A 16,014-nucleotide genomic window follows, 5' to 3' on the forward strand; every position below is an offset into this window, starting at 1 on the left:
ACACACACACTACACACACACTACACTACACACACACACACACACTACACACACACACACACACACACACACACACACACACACACACACACACACACACACACACACACACACACACACACACACACACACACACACACACACACACACACACACACACACACACACACACACACACACACACACACACACACACACACACACACACATATATATATATAGAGTGTGTGGTATCACTATATTTGTATTTGTATGCATGTGTGCATATTGTTAAGCATATATGAATATACATGTACGTGTGATTTAACTATTACACATTCGTAACACACGCTCGAAAATTATTGTACGAACCAGGGCGCGACACGATTCTCAGATTCTATTTATGGCATTCACTTGTGAATCAGTGCTGTATTGTCTCAGTTTGAGCAAAATAGTACTCTTATACACAACATAAGCATCTTGTGGGAATCGTGGTTGCTTTCTGCCCATAACTTCGGCTATCTGAGCGCAATCAATCGCTCGTAGTCCTAGTACGTAGTAGGAATTCTAAAACAATCATCCCATTCGCCTTCCTTGCTATGCACAGTGCATTCCTCCCACGTTAAAAGGCAAAAACGTCATTGGTTTGGCCAAAACCGGTAGTGGTAAGACTGCAGCCTTTGCATTGCCCATACTGCAACACCTGTCAAAAGACCCTTACGGAGTGCATTCGGTCGTCCTCACACCTACGCGCGAGCTAGCTTTTCAAATTAGTGAACAGTTCACAGCGCTCGGACATGCGTCGAACGTCAGAGCTGTGGTGGTTGTGGGTGGGCTGGATATGATGAGGCAAGCCTTGGAGCTGGCAAGGAGACCACATGTATGTTGTTGCGTTGGGTGTGAGTTGGTTACAGGTGTCCCTAGTTGGTGTCAGTGAGATGCTCGCACTAGTACATAATCTGCTACTCTGATCGAGGTGTAGATATTTGACTGATCGTGGCTTCTGCGTATTTGTTACCAGTTGATTTTTATTGTCAGAAATCTCTTAGCGACTAATAGTTGACTTATATCCTGGAATCATCAACCAATCTGATGGACAGGTTGTCATCCACAAATCTGGTGGACAGAGAGGTATCCAATCTGTGCTTTTCTACCAAGCCACCTGCATACTTCATGTTTCAAAACAGCTAATTCTCGTTCAAAATTGATACATATCTTTGTCTATTATATTTGTTCTAGTGCCGATATATGGCGCAAGCAATTAATATATCATATTTTCAGCTCATTTCTACTTTATACTCTTTATGCTTTTGTCATATACTACGCACCTCACACGCTGACCACTATAGTTTCCGTTTGGTCTGAACGATCTACGCCGTTCTCCACTTACTACAGGTTGTCATTGCCACACCGGGCCGTCTCGCGGATCATTTGCTGAGCAATAGTGACATCTCCATCAAGAAAATTAAATTCCTGGTACTTGATGAGGCTGATAGGCTGCTCTCCGAGACGTTCAGGGCACACTTAGACATCATACTACGGTACACGCCACCCCCCACAAAGCGACAGACTCTGCTGTTCAGTGCGACCATGCATGAGAATATGGGAAAAGATCATCTAGAATTTGTCGGCTGTTTCAATCCTTTGCGATTCGAGGCACAATCAAGGTACGCCATACTTACCTTATGTGTGATTCAGTATACTTCCTCGTGGACGAATCTTGACTTCTGCTTTTAATATCATGAACGGCCAGAAAAGCTACCTTCTGTTCTTATTGATGGTTTTACGCTTGCGCGTGAGGCTTTTGTGCGCTTAATACCAGTTCGTCGATGGTTCAATTGGTGGGATAGGTACTCTGCGCTTTGGCCTAAGTGCTAGAGGTTTGCTAGTATCTCTGAATCTATCTATCTTGTCCAATCCATACAGTGAGAGAACAATATCGACGCTGGAGCAGAAGTACGTTTTTGTGCCCAGTCAGGTGAAAGATTGCTACCTTTTTGAATTCCTCGAGAAATACGAAGACACAACTGCCATCATCTTCGCGGCTACGTGTCTGTAAGTGTTTCATCGTTTGCGTACGAGGATATAAGCACTCATTGTGGGTGACAGAATGTGCTTTATGCAGATGTCACTGATGGTTACAAACGCGCCCCAAACTTGCACAAATTAGGGAATAGGTCGCAACTAGAGACATACCTCTTGTTTTGCTTTGGGCAGTATGCGAGAGCCACTTTGCGGCAGTGCAATACATCATCCACAGGTTATTCTGATATTGCAGGAACTTCTGGCAGCGAGATTCATGACTTCCACTTCAATCAGCGTATAGCAGCATACCGGCGTGCTCACACACCTACTGTCTGTTGTATCTGCATACTCCAGGGGCTGTGAAACCTTGGCTGTGATGCTGCGTGAACTGGGCTACTCGTGTGTAAGTTTGCACTCCAAGATGTCTCAGGGCCGTCGTTTGGCATCACTGGGCAAGTTCCGTGGCTCTCTTGTCAAGATTTTGGTCGCCACGGACGTTGCTTCAAGGTATGTGCATATCAAGTTGGTCGTCTGGGTGAGAGTGGGAGTACTTTTGCTGGACGGGTATTTTTAGGTAGATTCTTTGCGATGTTTGAAGTTTTGCTAAACAGTTGTGAAGGCTATTACGTTCATTAAAGCGAGCTAGATGGTCACGCACGTACTAGGGCCGGAAGGTACTTTCTCTCTCAACATGCTATGCCATGATTGTATGACTTTATGGTGTGGTGGTATTTGGCGTGAAATTCTATTCCTTGTTCACAAGCGAAGAAGCACATCTGCAATGTACTGCATTTTTTTTGTAGTATCTGGGCTAGGTCGAGGGACGGCGGAGTCTCGACGGGAAGTTCGTTACTATCTCTGATTTTGTTCATCGAGATCCGCCCTTCACATGTTGACGTGACAGGCGGACACTACAAGTGTTGCGATACACTATGCAATGCGTCAAACGTGTATCCACTATATCTCTACATCCATAGACAATCTCGCATGTCGATTCTATGAGAGCGATACACCGATACTCAGCGCTTGACCTATTCATAACAGAGGACTGGATATACCCGAGGTCGAGATTGTATACAACTACGATGTGCCAGCAAATCCCGACGACTACATCCACCGAGTGGGTAGAACCGCGCGTGCCGGCCGCGGCGGTTTGTCCATCACCATTATCACACAGCACGATATCGAGAGGATACAGCGGATCGAAGATCGTACCCGTAAGTTTGATTTCTTATGTGGATGCGGTGTTCTGTTGTGTGTTCGTATTACTAGTACACGTACATATTTGTGGATGTATGCTTTCAACGGATATGCAGGTGATTAGTAGACTATTTGTCTGAACATGTCACCTTTTTTATGTTATTGGGCGCTTCAAGATGCCGAAAATAAATTGTTTATTATATGTGGTGCGTGTTCGAATGCGTATAGGAGAACACAAGACTTTGCGTACTTTGAAGGCAATAGTTGTTCTACTCTAATTGTAGCTGTAAAACTTACTTACATATTCTATTATGGTATACTGTCTATCCCGATATACATCACGTGTGCAGTCTAGTATTTGATGGGTCCTGCTCCCAATTTGAAGTTGATCAATTTATAATTTTGATTTCTAATCACGCCACGCGCAGAGAGGAAAATGGAACTGGTGGAGACCGAGGAAGATGAAGTATTAAAACGACTAAATAATGTTACCAAAGCCAGGCGCGCCGCAATTCTGGTAAGTGTCAGTGCCCATTAGGCCATTCAAATGTAGCATAACAAATCAATATTAGAATATGCATCGTAAATAGACGTAACGGCCGGTGTTGACTTCGTGTCCCGTATTCATATTGTTAGTATTGGAAAATACCTCACCTGTGATCAGTACTGCTTACCTTTAGCTTATCTGCGCTGAGCCCGTGCTTTGTTACTTTGAACGTACCTATTAGGAACTGGATGATCGGGACTTCGGAGAGCGCGAGCGTAACAACAAAGAAAAATCGAGGAAGCGGAAAGAAGCAGATATGAATGCGACCCAGTCGAATAAGAAGAAGCACGCGCAAAGTTAGCTTAAAAATGTGATATAAATACAAACAATTCAGCCGACGCGTGCTACAGCTAAATGACTGGACTTGATATTTCCATACCCAACCTACACCCACTAAGCGATTATGCATCGCTGATATTGCCCTTCCGGCTCTGTAAATGTGTGTATAGACCTGTATGTACGTGGATATTCATTATAGATATTGAATTTAAGTACATGTTATATGTTGAAGCATGCCAAACATGTTACGTGCATTAGGGAACATCGAATTAAGTACACAGGAAAACACTTGCTTGTGTGAACAGAGTATCGGAAGCCACCATTTTGGTGCACCCTATATAAGGCTGGAACAAACAAGCAGTGCGAAGTAAAGCACATGCGAAACGCATGCACATCGGAGACGAATCACTTAACTCTACCCAACGAATTGTTTTTGTTCGTAAATTTGACACCCAACACGGTCTAAAAATCAGTCGAGGACGCGGTCTCGCGGATTGCTCACTGATTTGATTGTGTTCACGAGTCCGTGCCAATCCGGTCGAAATTGTTATTCGGACCTGTTGTATAAAATCGTTCATAGTCGCAATTCGATGCGCTTGGTGTTGCTTACTAATACGTTCAGAGCTTCTTCACTATAAAGCGCACCTTTACATCGCTTGTTGACAATTAATCAAATATAACCCCTTTGGCCTCATCGTGACATAGATTGCGAACAGATTTACAGACGCATACGAACGTTGAACGCGTCCAAGTCAAAAGGAAAACCAAAGCTCGTTTTGAGAACATTCTAAGCGTGGTATTCATTTAGCGTAGTATATTTCAGCTAGAATATTCCGGAGGGCATATATCAAGTCTACTGAAGGCATACAAGGTGCATCCGAGAAAGCGATAATAATTGCACTATGAATTAACCTGCATGGCATCTCAGCTCATGGATACATTTCACTTAGAAGGCTTTTGTTACTATGCCCGTTGGCTTGCCAAGGGACATAGTTATATGTATTTTCATGGATGCCCCACGCTCTCAGGGATATTCTGGGAAAGTAGGCGTCCCGTTTCCTAGCTTATCTCTATGTCGGTACTGCCAGTAGCTGTCGTTGTCTGTTGTAGGATCTGTACATTTTTAGGTTTTGCTGTCGTGATCGCTTTTAAAAAATACGTACTTATAATGTCAGAAGGTAGTCTATTCAGAATCATAATCGTTTTTGTCAGGTATATATGCGACATTCGCGAATACAATTTTCCTTCTACGCTTCCTGCTTCTACGCGTGTAGTTTGATATGCACCATTTTTAACCCGTATTCAAGATTTATTGACAAGTGTGATGGATTCGGAAGCTAAAGGTGAACTAAATGAACCCCATTTTTCCAATAGCTCGCAATACATCAGCCTGAAACAATACTTTCTCCCTTCGTGAGCGATGCTCCTAAGGTGCAAAGCAAAGCGGTTTAGTTGCAACATACATGCGACGTTCGCATAAGATCTATTGTACCGCCAACTCAAAGATTAGAGCACGGCAAAAAGAGAAAAAAATTGAAGTTGACGATCGCAAGTGCCAGTATATCGGTAACGCTTACTGACAATATGATTGCTTGTACATATCGAGTATTGATTGATCCGTACTTCATCGGCGATTTAATTGAAACTAAGATGCATCTTTAAGGCATAGCTGGCGACCACTGTCAAGGTTCCAGATTCTACTTTTCAAAATCAGCCTAATCAAAAGATTGCTGCCAACATATGCTACATGTAGTAAATCTAGGGCGGTACCAGAACGGAGCAGAGTAGAGCAGCGTGTCTTTTATAGCTGATCATCAATGACTCACATAACCGAGTCATGATACTCATCCGAGCAGGCGAAGTATGGTCCTGCTTCTCGCCGGAGCACGAGCAGTTTCAAAATTTGATGGTACTGTGCAATACAACAACATTGCTGTGGAATACTCAGCATAATGGTGCAGTGTAGCCCTGGCTTCCAATCAGCCAAATACCTATTACGCTCGTGAGTGCATTTAACTTGTTTTGCCTCTGTTGTATGCTATACGCATTCACAGCGTCAAACGAAGAAATCCGATTTGCACACAGATCCCTCCGGTCTGTGCGTTATCAGTCAGTTGTCATCGCTGCTGCATCATGAAGTCCAGCATAACGCTGATTTGGACATCTAGAGTGCATGGGGGTGCTCTTTCTGCCACCTAGTATCACACCAGCTCCCTCTGCCGTGTTTCTCATAACACTTTGTACAGCGCAATTGATTTGTTGGGTGTGATGTACAGCAGTTCGAAATTCTTGAGCGATGCACTATTGCCTACGGCCATTTGGCAGAAGCGCTCTGTCGTGGGCATGCCGGTGTTCTTCACGCCGCTGTTTGGGAAATGTCACGTGCAGTTCTAAGTGTTAAAACATATCTCATTAAGAATTACGAAAGCACGATGTTCATTTGAATGTGCTCATACGTGTTTGCTTGGAAACGGACAGAGTGGAATCCAGAATAAGTCAACAACGTGCCACAGAGCTTGTCACAAAATTTTGGTGCGAGAACTGCTCAACCCATAGAAATCGATACAAAACGGATGGAACAAAGGTGCGTAAAGGATTTATGTATATATCCTCTGCATACACATAAACTACACCCAAAAATTCCCCTCCAAACACTGCACAGTACGAGATACCATCTCAATCTGATCTTGTATAGTCCATCGCAGTAGATTCCCTACCTTTGGGACGCGATGTAGTCATAGCCATAGCCACCCGCGCACTTAGCCATGCAGCCGCTGGTGATGACGTACTCGGTCTTAAGCTCCTTCATGGCTGAATACACGTCTGCCTCCGATACCTTTGCGTATGATTGGTACTGTAGTTTATATCTATCTCGCATGTTGCGCTTCTCTGCGTGCGGATGAATTGTTATTGGCCTGCGAGTGGCGAGCTTTACATGCGAGCTCAGGTCCATAGAGGCAGTGATAACGGCATCCTACATGGTACGAAGGGGGAGGCGGATGTAGAGATATGGCGAATTCTTTTAGACTTGGAAGTACAACTTTGCTTGTGCATGATGTGTTATTGCACGTGAGTAGATCATAGATATCTTTGTTTCAATATACGTGCGTACATGTAAACATTTGTACACAATTACATAATTATTTGTACACAATTACATAATTATTTGTACACAATTACATAATTATTTGTACACAATTACATAATTATATGTACACAATTACATAATTGTATGTACACAATTACAAGTGTGCAAATATACGTACACAATCTAAAGTGCTTACGCAAAAACCTTGTATTTCAGGTGAATAGTTTGCCATACCTTTGGTAGATTGGTCTCGATCCATTCCATAACTAGCATTTTCGGCTCTGCTATTCCATATTGATCCTTCCGTTGTGCGTTAATTAAAGTACTAAAGCGAGTCCAGCCGGCTGTCACAATCGCAAAAAACATAGCAGCCTATACGGGGAAGTTATTGCAATTTTGTAGATGGATATGCTATCATGAGAAAAAAAAAGATTGTCGGACAGCCAATCAATTCAACGTATGAGTGAAGCTGAGGTTCTGGTATGCCTAGTGTGAAAAGAAACATCTGAAACGAAATAGTCATCACATACATCGGAGCGCACGTATTAAAAGTAGTTGCACACACTTACTCTGATCATCCAGGTGATGATGGAATACAGCGTTTGAGTTTGAGAAGCTTTTGCGGATGAACCGCCTTTCCTGACTTTGAGCGCGGCGGGTGGCTGTGCACGTGTGGAGCCCTTTTTCTTCCCTGATTTCCTATTAGGTTGGGGTGCTGGCTCTGAGGCAAACGAATAGATTTCTCAGTACTCAAACCGAGTCTGGTACTAGACGTACGAGGGCCTCCATACTTATCCATCATTATGGCCACCCTCTTATACAATCAACCATTTGCACTGTCGCTCTTTCTCGAGCGAGCGTTTTTTAATTGCCGCATACACGAAGAAAATTTTGCCGGGAACGAATCTTCCATTCACAGCTACTAGCTTGGGAAATCGAGAGAATTCAGCCAGTAACACACCTTGCGTATCTCCATCCGTTTTCTTATAGTCTGCGTACGGTGTCTCGGCATCTGAGAGAAATAACCACGCGGCTGGCAGGAGTAGTTCGTATTTATCTGTGAACAGCAAACTACCCATAATCGCAAGAGTCGGGGTGAAGAAGGGCAACATGCGCAGCATCAGAAACCCCAGCAGAATTAGACCAGAGCTCTGTGCAAAGAGAAACGGCATTGATGCATCTCCAGCACGTACATTGTTTCTGTGCAAGTGGTGATACAAAGTATGTGAGCTGAGCTGGTGAAGGCGCAAAAACAGAAAGCAAAACGTTTGTTTTTCCGAGGTACCTTTCAAATTTTACAATACCGATTATTTAGCAAGCTGAGTAGCAATAATAAATTGCAATGATAGTGTGCAAGTGTGTGTGTGTGTGCATCAAAACATTCCAAAGGCTGCGGACTATCGAGCACAAGTGACGACGAGTTGATTTCTGTCCAATTTGAGGAGTAGATATTCATGAAGAGTAAAGCGGCACCACATGTATAAACCAACTGTTCTCGGAGTGTCATTTGATGGCACTAAGGTATACTGGTTCTACTTCCGGCACGCAAAACACTGGGATAGACATGACAATTCAAGATTGTATTCACACCGCGTGGAAGGCGTATAGCAACGGACATGTTCAAGTATTAGCTATGTGAGCTTTCTGGCCTTTTGATGACATAAAGTTGCAGTAAACAATGTAGTTTTCCGCACCCAACCAAACATAAATACAGAACCAGAGATGTTGGTGAAATTGTCGTGGTGTTTGAGTTTTTATCAATAGCATTTTAGAAGTGTGGGAAATCAGGCTTAGTAGCACATACAATCTACTGGATTTCTATGCTATCTGTACTTAGCTTATCAAATGGCACACGAAAATAAGCAAACGGCACTCTAAAACTTGCCCCAACAGAGAGATATACAGCTCTACGCGAAATACATGTAACAATCAAAGCACACGAGCTTATGACTCAGATTGCAGACCTTAAGGACACTCTCAGACTTACCTACTCACGACGCCGTAGTCACCCATCCAGTCAAGCCCCGTTTTGACGAGCAGGCAGATATACACGGCTGCAGCAGCTGGGATCAGCAACGAATTCATGAGATTGGTGATGGCCCAACCCGGTAGGGGGTTGTAAGCGTGTCCACATAGATACTGCAGGGTGGTAAAGTCCTCGTAGCCGACCAAATGTGCCTTGAGAATAAGGAGCACGTGTGCGTCGTCTTCAATGCCCATGACGTTGTTGAAGCCTACCTTGCAGGCGAGTGTCAGCCCTGCCACGGCTGCAACGCGTAGTGCAACGTATAGGAGACTGGTGTTGAAGCAGCTGCATGTGGGATTGTAGTGGTTGTTCGACGTGTGAATGTTGTTTTCTCGTAGTTGCCATACTTATGCTGCGAGAAGAGTACAATATATCAGGGCTGGATAACAACATATCTTATCGGTGGGTAGCACCAAAGTACTCGAATCGATTGAGATGGGAGTGTCATTGGTGTCTGTGTCGACTTGGTGATCTACTTGCATGAAATATTTAGATTACCTCGTCGGCCAAAAACTGATAATATCCATACGAAATACTGCAGCGCTATACGCATACTGCAGCGCTGCACAAGCCATGATTCTGGCGCAGGTTTTTAAACAAATGTGTATCTCAACTTAAAGTATTGTTGAGTGGCGAAGCAGACCAAGCATTGATTCTTACGTGTAGCATCAGGGTTTTTCAAATCCACAAAAGACAGCTACTTGCACGTTCTACTTAGATGCTACATCAACGGAATAGACAACGCAAATGACATATAAGCGCTCGTTGGTAAAATGTTAGTTGTTGAAGCCTGATGATTGGAAATACAGGCGCCAGAGAATTGACATAGACCGAGTCAGCGCTCAGTTTTCTGATAGTCGTATTCTACTCATTACACTAATGAACTATGAGAGCCGAGCTGACAAATCTCAACTACTCGTATAATGTGCCATGGAAATGTAGATGCCTGACACAAAATCACCACCAACAAACTGAGCTATGAGCGCCGATGTGTCGGCGCAAGTTAACCTTTGAACACTTGAGCTGTGATTTTCGAGGTGCATGAGACGAGTCAAGTACTCACAGCCACCAGTTGCAAAGTCAAGTGAAGTAATACAAATCAATCTCCAAGACATACGGCTCATTGACGCGCTCGAACACAATAGGTTTACCTTGTCACTTCGCAAATCATATCCTCTCTAAGTACAGTACGCAATAGTACAACTTATATACCGTGTCAGTAACAGAACAAACAATGTTTGCATACAAACCACCTCTCCCCAATTACGGACAACTTACCTATTGGAGCGAGATGTGAGTGCTCGTTCGATCTCTATGACAGTCATAGCCGCAAGGCAGAATATCAACTGCAGCGACGTTAATAACATCTCATTCCCAAACATTAGCGTGGACGCAACCACTACTGCGATCAACTGGCTAGCGTAAATCTGTTGTTAGCAATGTTGCGAGCGTCAGAAACAATGATTCCAAATAGTCCTCGACATAAGCGAGGCGTTGATTGCGTTCTTATATGAGCTACACTTCACTATTGAGACACGTTATCAACGCTATCACGTATAAAACTTTACCCTTTAGTAGGTACACACTAAAACTTATGGCATGCAGCGCTGAGGACACAATACAGGAAAAACTTGCAAAAGATTGTGCCAATAAAACAGCAATACACACCACATAGTGATGGAGTAGAATATTGATCTCCAAGCCTACAAATGTTTTATGCAACATGCTATTATCCGGCAACGTATATAGCAATATGAGCCATACTTTTAATGTATACAGGCCAACGAATGACTATGTAGATTAAGTATACATTCATATTTGTGTCTGATTTGTACACAATTCATACGCACGTACAATTTGGCAAACGGAAACAAGTTGGCTGCGGCCGGGAGTAGATGTGGCACTTATATTAATGTAGCAAAGACACACCCTGTATTGTATTGACCTATTCAATCAATCGATAGATTGTATCGCACCAGGCATCCGCTTAGTACCCATGCGTTGTTCGAACACACCCTCCATGTTAGGGCCACGCGCTTGAGCAGGGAAGAACTCTATTGTTATATCAGCAAGGACGGTGATGTATATATATATATATATATATGTTTATGATTGTGTATAATATACATTTATATATAGCATATACAGAAAGAAGTTGTGCTTCACATACTTTGTTCACCCTAGTAGCACCCATCCGACCGATAGAATACACCAGATACAAAGCCACGCTTTGAAGCAGTAGAGGGTACTGACTGAATTGCCAAAATAATAGGAACGCAGTTGATGACAGGGTTAATCCGATCAATCGCAGCATCGAAGCTTCGGCGGCCACACATCCGTGCATAAAACTCACCTGTTGAGTTAGGTACAAGGAGTGAGTGTATAAAATACAGCAATGTAAAGCCGTCTCATTCGATGGCGTCGTTCAACTGAGAAGCAGTATCAGGATCTGAACAGGCCAAGGTGTACTTCAAAGAGAGCTATTGAATGCAGATGAGAAAAAAAGGTGACATAACAGAAATTGAATGATGTGACAGTTCGACAGGCGGTACGCCTTGTAACACGCCTTTCAGTTCTGTAGTAAACCACGAGTGACGCTGATATACATCACAAAAGAATGAATAGAAAACCACAGGGCAAACAGTTACCTTACAACCGTCTTGCCTTCAAACATGCACATGGACCTGGCATATGAGTTTGCAGAAGTACTGCACTATCTGGATGTAGCATGTAGCATGTAGCTCGAAATCAGGCATATATTCATAGGGCGATAATGGTACCGTAAAATGAAATGGTTCGCTATTCAACCTAGTGTGCGGGTGCAATCACCACTTCCATTCCATCACGAATAAATCGTTGGCCTAGAAGAGTTCGCACAGAATTATAGCATCGCATAGAATTATGTCACCGGATCGACCATATGTATAATACTGCGTACAAAATGTGCATATAGAAGCCGCACACCACGTGTGCCTTCATATCGTACCTGCATCCACAAGAAGGGCAGTGCAAAACCCTCCCGTAGCATTGGATGTGTCTGTGCGCGAGAGAATTCGAAGAAATTCAAGGTCACCAAAAGCGCCGCCGCAATCCCGCAGACGTTGGACTTGCCGAAATTTCTGAGGACACAAGTTTGATAGTAATTCGAGGCGGGATTGAGACTCTTGTGATGCGTTCGATATTTATGGAATAAGTCTGTAACCGGAAAAGGCTGCAATGCCATGCCACGTACGAAACATGTTCTTTCGTTCGTAGTATTATTCATTCTGATATCTTTAATGAAGATGAACCACTACCGAGAGTGAATTCTCTTAACGCATGCGATTTTGCATTTGGACACAAGAGAAGGGGCTCCTGGCGCGAAGTTATAAGGTTATGAGTTTGGGAGTGTCATCATATCCACCGACATGTCTACTTGAATTTTCAACATAGTCCAATGAATATCAAATTGTATCATAAACACACATGCACACTGGAATACATACATACACAACAAACAAATCGCGGAAGCATGTCAGAGAAGGGGTGTATACGCACTCCTTACCTGGCAGTGAGGTAAATCATGGCAGTCTGTAGTCCGACGAGCGTACACACGAAGACCATCATAAAATCGAACGGATCGCTGTAGATCGATGAGCCCATTACTCGATACGCAAAAGCCATGATCACTTCCGGATATATGTTGAATCGATTCAGTGTATTGATCGTATCGGGATACTCTGAACGGGTATTGGCGGTGAGGCCTTGGACACCTTTGGCAGGTTGGCAACAGAAGAGTAACACATGGTAAGGACTCATCCGACACTACCTGATTTCGGGTGGTGCTACAAGTTGCAGAAACACTGTGTAACTTCTAAAGCCGGTCGTAGCTGCACGAAAAAGTATGACAAACAACGCAATCAAACTCAATTGAGCATCGCAGTACCACTATATCGGGAAAGTATACTTATGTATGCGCGTAGTTTTGGGAAATGAGATATTGTCTATAAACGAAAAACGATGCTTTTCCCAACTTTCCACGTATACAATATTTAACACATTTTCTGAAGATTTACTACGCAACTCGCGAGCGGCGGTTGCGTCCAACCAAACGGCTTCTGTCTAATATACAATGTGCTAGGTACCTCTCTAAACGACTTGTCTTCAAATTAAGTCGGCAATCGAGTTATGGACTTGCACAAACTCGAAAACAACTATATTCATCAACACGCAGAAAAGACATAAAATCCTAATCTATGCCACAGTCACAACATATCGGTACAAGCATATTGGTGACCGCCGCGCGTTGGTGTGAGTATGTGACCAATTTTGCAGTACCATGTTACAGTGCATCTATAGTGTGGGATTATCTTATCTTTGTTCTCAATGCAGTGGAAAAAATCATACTTATGAGAACCTGGGGCTCTAGCGAGAGGATATACATTTCGCTAATTACAATGGATTCAAGAGCAATACTGTATGAGCCTGTCTGTCGTAGAAAAGCGTATTTTTACAATACATATGGTTTGTCGCCGCATGTATTACGATACCTTCATCTAGTCTACAGACATACATACACGTGAACTATATACACATACACATAAACTAAGAAGCACAGAAAGTACGCTTGGTAGTATAACATCAAAACATAACAACACCAACGTCCATCAGATATGGGGTAGGAGAGACTCGTTCATCAAGCCTGATGTACACACTCGTGATTGCATAGAGAGATGCCATCAAATTGTAACTATTAGTGCGATTTAGGAATAGCAAACTATGTATACAAAACTACGAGTCTTTAAACTCTGAATGAAATTGGTTTGTATACCTTCATGAAAGCTCGGGGCTTTGACAATGTCGTCATAAAAGGAGTAGTAGAATGCTTGCTCCGAGTACAGATTGTATCCCTTCTCTTCCGAGGCGATCGTTCTTGTGCTATACGTGATGTCATTTAAGGTCAAAAATAGATTGGATACATAGACCATAGCAAACGCCATCAATACAACACACACAAGGTTGTCCATGGTGAACAAAGTATTTGTTAAGTGCATCTGTGCGGTTCCTTTGGCCGAGCCTACACTGGATCTGGGCATCTTCTGCATCATTCTTACGAGCCGTACTCGACTGTATGTAGTGCGATATTACACTGCTGATGCTTGCACATGTATCTATAAATATATATAAATATAAATATTCGATTTGAAAGCTGTGATATTTACCGACTTTGGTGCTGGAGTTCTGCGGAGAGAGGAGACTTAGCAACCAACCTATTTTTTCTAGAATAAGATTATTAGCTATTCTATCGGTGATCTCGCACGAAAGTTTTTATAACTTTTAGATTGTGACGTGTTCTGAGGTTTCTGTTGGTGACGACAACTTTTATTTAGTTTGACCGTTCTGAGTTCTGAGTTCTCACATTCTCTCTCTCTCGCGCGTATTTTTGCGTTTATCTTTATCTTTGACACTCCCGATCTATTTAAGCTCAAAACGTTATAAATACGTTAAACCGCTTATACCTTTCCAGGAACTTATTTTAACGTTGGACCGTCTATTATGCATGATGTGTACAAACCGAAAAATAAATACACGTTTACGCTGAATTTCTACAGCTTTTCTTGTGACGATATATTTCATTTTTTTTTAGCTCTGACTCAAGACTCGCGACTCGCGAGTCTCAGTCTCTCTGACGAGTGGCTGACTCTCTGAGCCAAGCATGCCCCGTTGTAAATCACCTCGGAACTTCTGAATAAATAAATATGTGAAGGCACACTCTCGTGTGACGGTATTGATTGGACAACCGACGGTTGGCTAAGGGTTTATTCGGTGCCTAGAAGGAGGGAGTCATATCGGATGCGTCTAATTCTGTACACGATAGTCACTACATATAGGTGTGTTGTTTGAGGGTTAACGATATAGTCAACATAGAAGTCACTGAAACGATCGAAGTCCATTTGTATATACATATACCATACACGGATGTATAAGCATACACTAATAATAAGCTCACACAAGTAGAAGCATCTACATAAACAACAGAGATGAGGCCTCCCATTGTAAGTTGGTCGAGGTTGTGGCCTCCAAGTAGACGGACAATCACAATCATCGCTGTGACGTCAATCACCTCAGGTGTATTAGCCTATGGCGCACACCGACTGTATCGGCGACTTAAGAATTCCGTTAAAGATAAAGAGCATATACTCGATCAGGTGAGTGAATACTTACACACTTGCAAACCTGAATGCATGATTTTTTTTTACCATAAAGCCTTTTTTTGTGGAGTCAAAAGTACTGTTTATGAATCTTGTATTGCTTGCTTATAGTGTGTAGTAGGAATTTAAGGTGTTAGAGTTAACCAGTTAATCCTGTGAATACACAAGGTTTAGTTTCTGTCTGCTTCTCTGTCGTATGAGGTTTACTGAGAGAGTATCTGCCATATCGTATGCGTTGCACACCTCTCTATTACTATTACATGTATCAAGCCTGAACTTCAAATCGAGAACCGTCTGTTTTTGATCATTTTACCGGGTTATCTGCAGGCTCAGTATCATCCATATATGAGACAGTAGTAGGCATGATAAACAAAGTAGCAGCATATGCATTCTTTTCGTTGTGCAATTCGTGCACTGTGCAATGTACTTCAGAACTCGCATCTAAGATGTACTCCTTTTCAGATTCTCACATAAACTACAGTAGCGATCGTTGGCTTATAGAAAATTATTGTAGACCAGCTATGTTCTAAGGATTAGGACTACGATTTAAAATTTCAAGTATGTATATATATATATACACACACACACACGCACACATACACATATACACACATACACACACACACACATTCCCACCCACCCACCCACCCACACAACACATACTCACCCACCCACACAA

At 42.8% G+C, this 16,014-nt stretch overlaps 2 protein-coding genes across 2 annotated transcripts in view; one reads left to right on the forward strand and one right to left on the reverse strand.

The window, feature by feature from the left end:
* SARC_05251 (hypothetical protein) overlaps window positions 1–4,088 on the forward strand; it is a 5,090-nt gene extending 1,002 nt beyond the window's left edge. The window contains exons 2-8 of the mRNA XM_014300886.1: window positions 587–859; window positions 1,375–1,646; window positions 1,906–2,034; window positions 2,359–2,511; window positions 3,049–3,221; window positions 3,633–3,721; window positions 3,933–4,088. Coding sequence (XP_014156361.1) covers window positions 587–859; window positions 1,375–1,646; window positions 1,906–2,034; window positions 2,359–2,511; window positions 3,049–3,221; window positions 3,633–3,721; window positions 3,933–4,052 — 1,209 coding nt within the window. The 3' untranslated portion in view covers window positions 4,053–4,088. The remainder of the gene's footprint in view (window positions 1–586; window positions 860–1,374; window positions 1,647–1,905; window positions 2,035–2,358; window positions 2,512–3,048; window positions 3,222–3,632; window positions 3,722–3,932) is intronic.
* A 1,543-nt stretch (window positions 4,089–5,631) lies between these two features.
* SARC_05252 (hypothetical protein) lies at window positions 5,632–14,289 on the reverse strand. The gene is made up of 11 exons (XM_014300887.1): window positions 13,955–14,289; window positions 12,689–12,896; window positions 12,131–12,263; window positions 11,315–11,497; window positions 10,423–10,571; window positions 9,106–9,429; window positions 8,080–8,318; window positions 7,688–7,839; window positions 7,353–7,490; window positions 6,748–7,004; window positions 5,632–6,394 (listed from the first exon to the last, which is right to left on the reverse strand). The coding sequence occupies exons 1-11, from the start codon at window positions 14,229–14,231 to the stop codon at window positions 6,259–6,261; spliced, it is 2,196 nt and encodes a 731-aa protein (XP_014156362.1). The 5' UTR covers window positions 14,232–14,289; the 3' UTR covers window positions 5,632–6,258.
* Between the last annotated feature and the right edge of the window lie 1,725 nt (window positions 14,290–16,014).

Source organism: Sphaeroforma arctica (assembly GCF_001186125.1).
Source record: "Sphaeroforma arctica JP610 unplaced genomic scaffold supercont1.329, whole genome shotgun sequence".
NCBI classification, from domain to species: Eukaryota; class Ichthyosporea; order Ichthyophonida; genus Sphaeroforma; species Sphaeroforma arctica.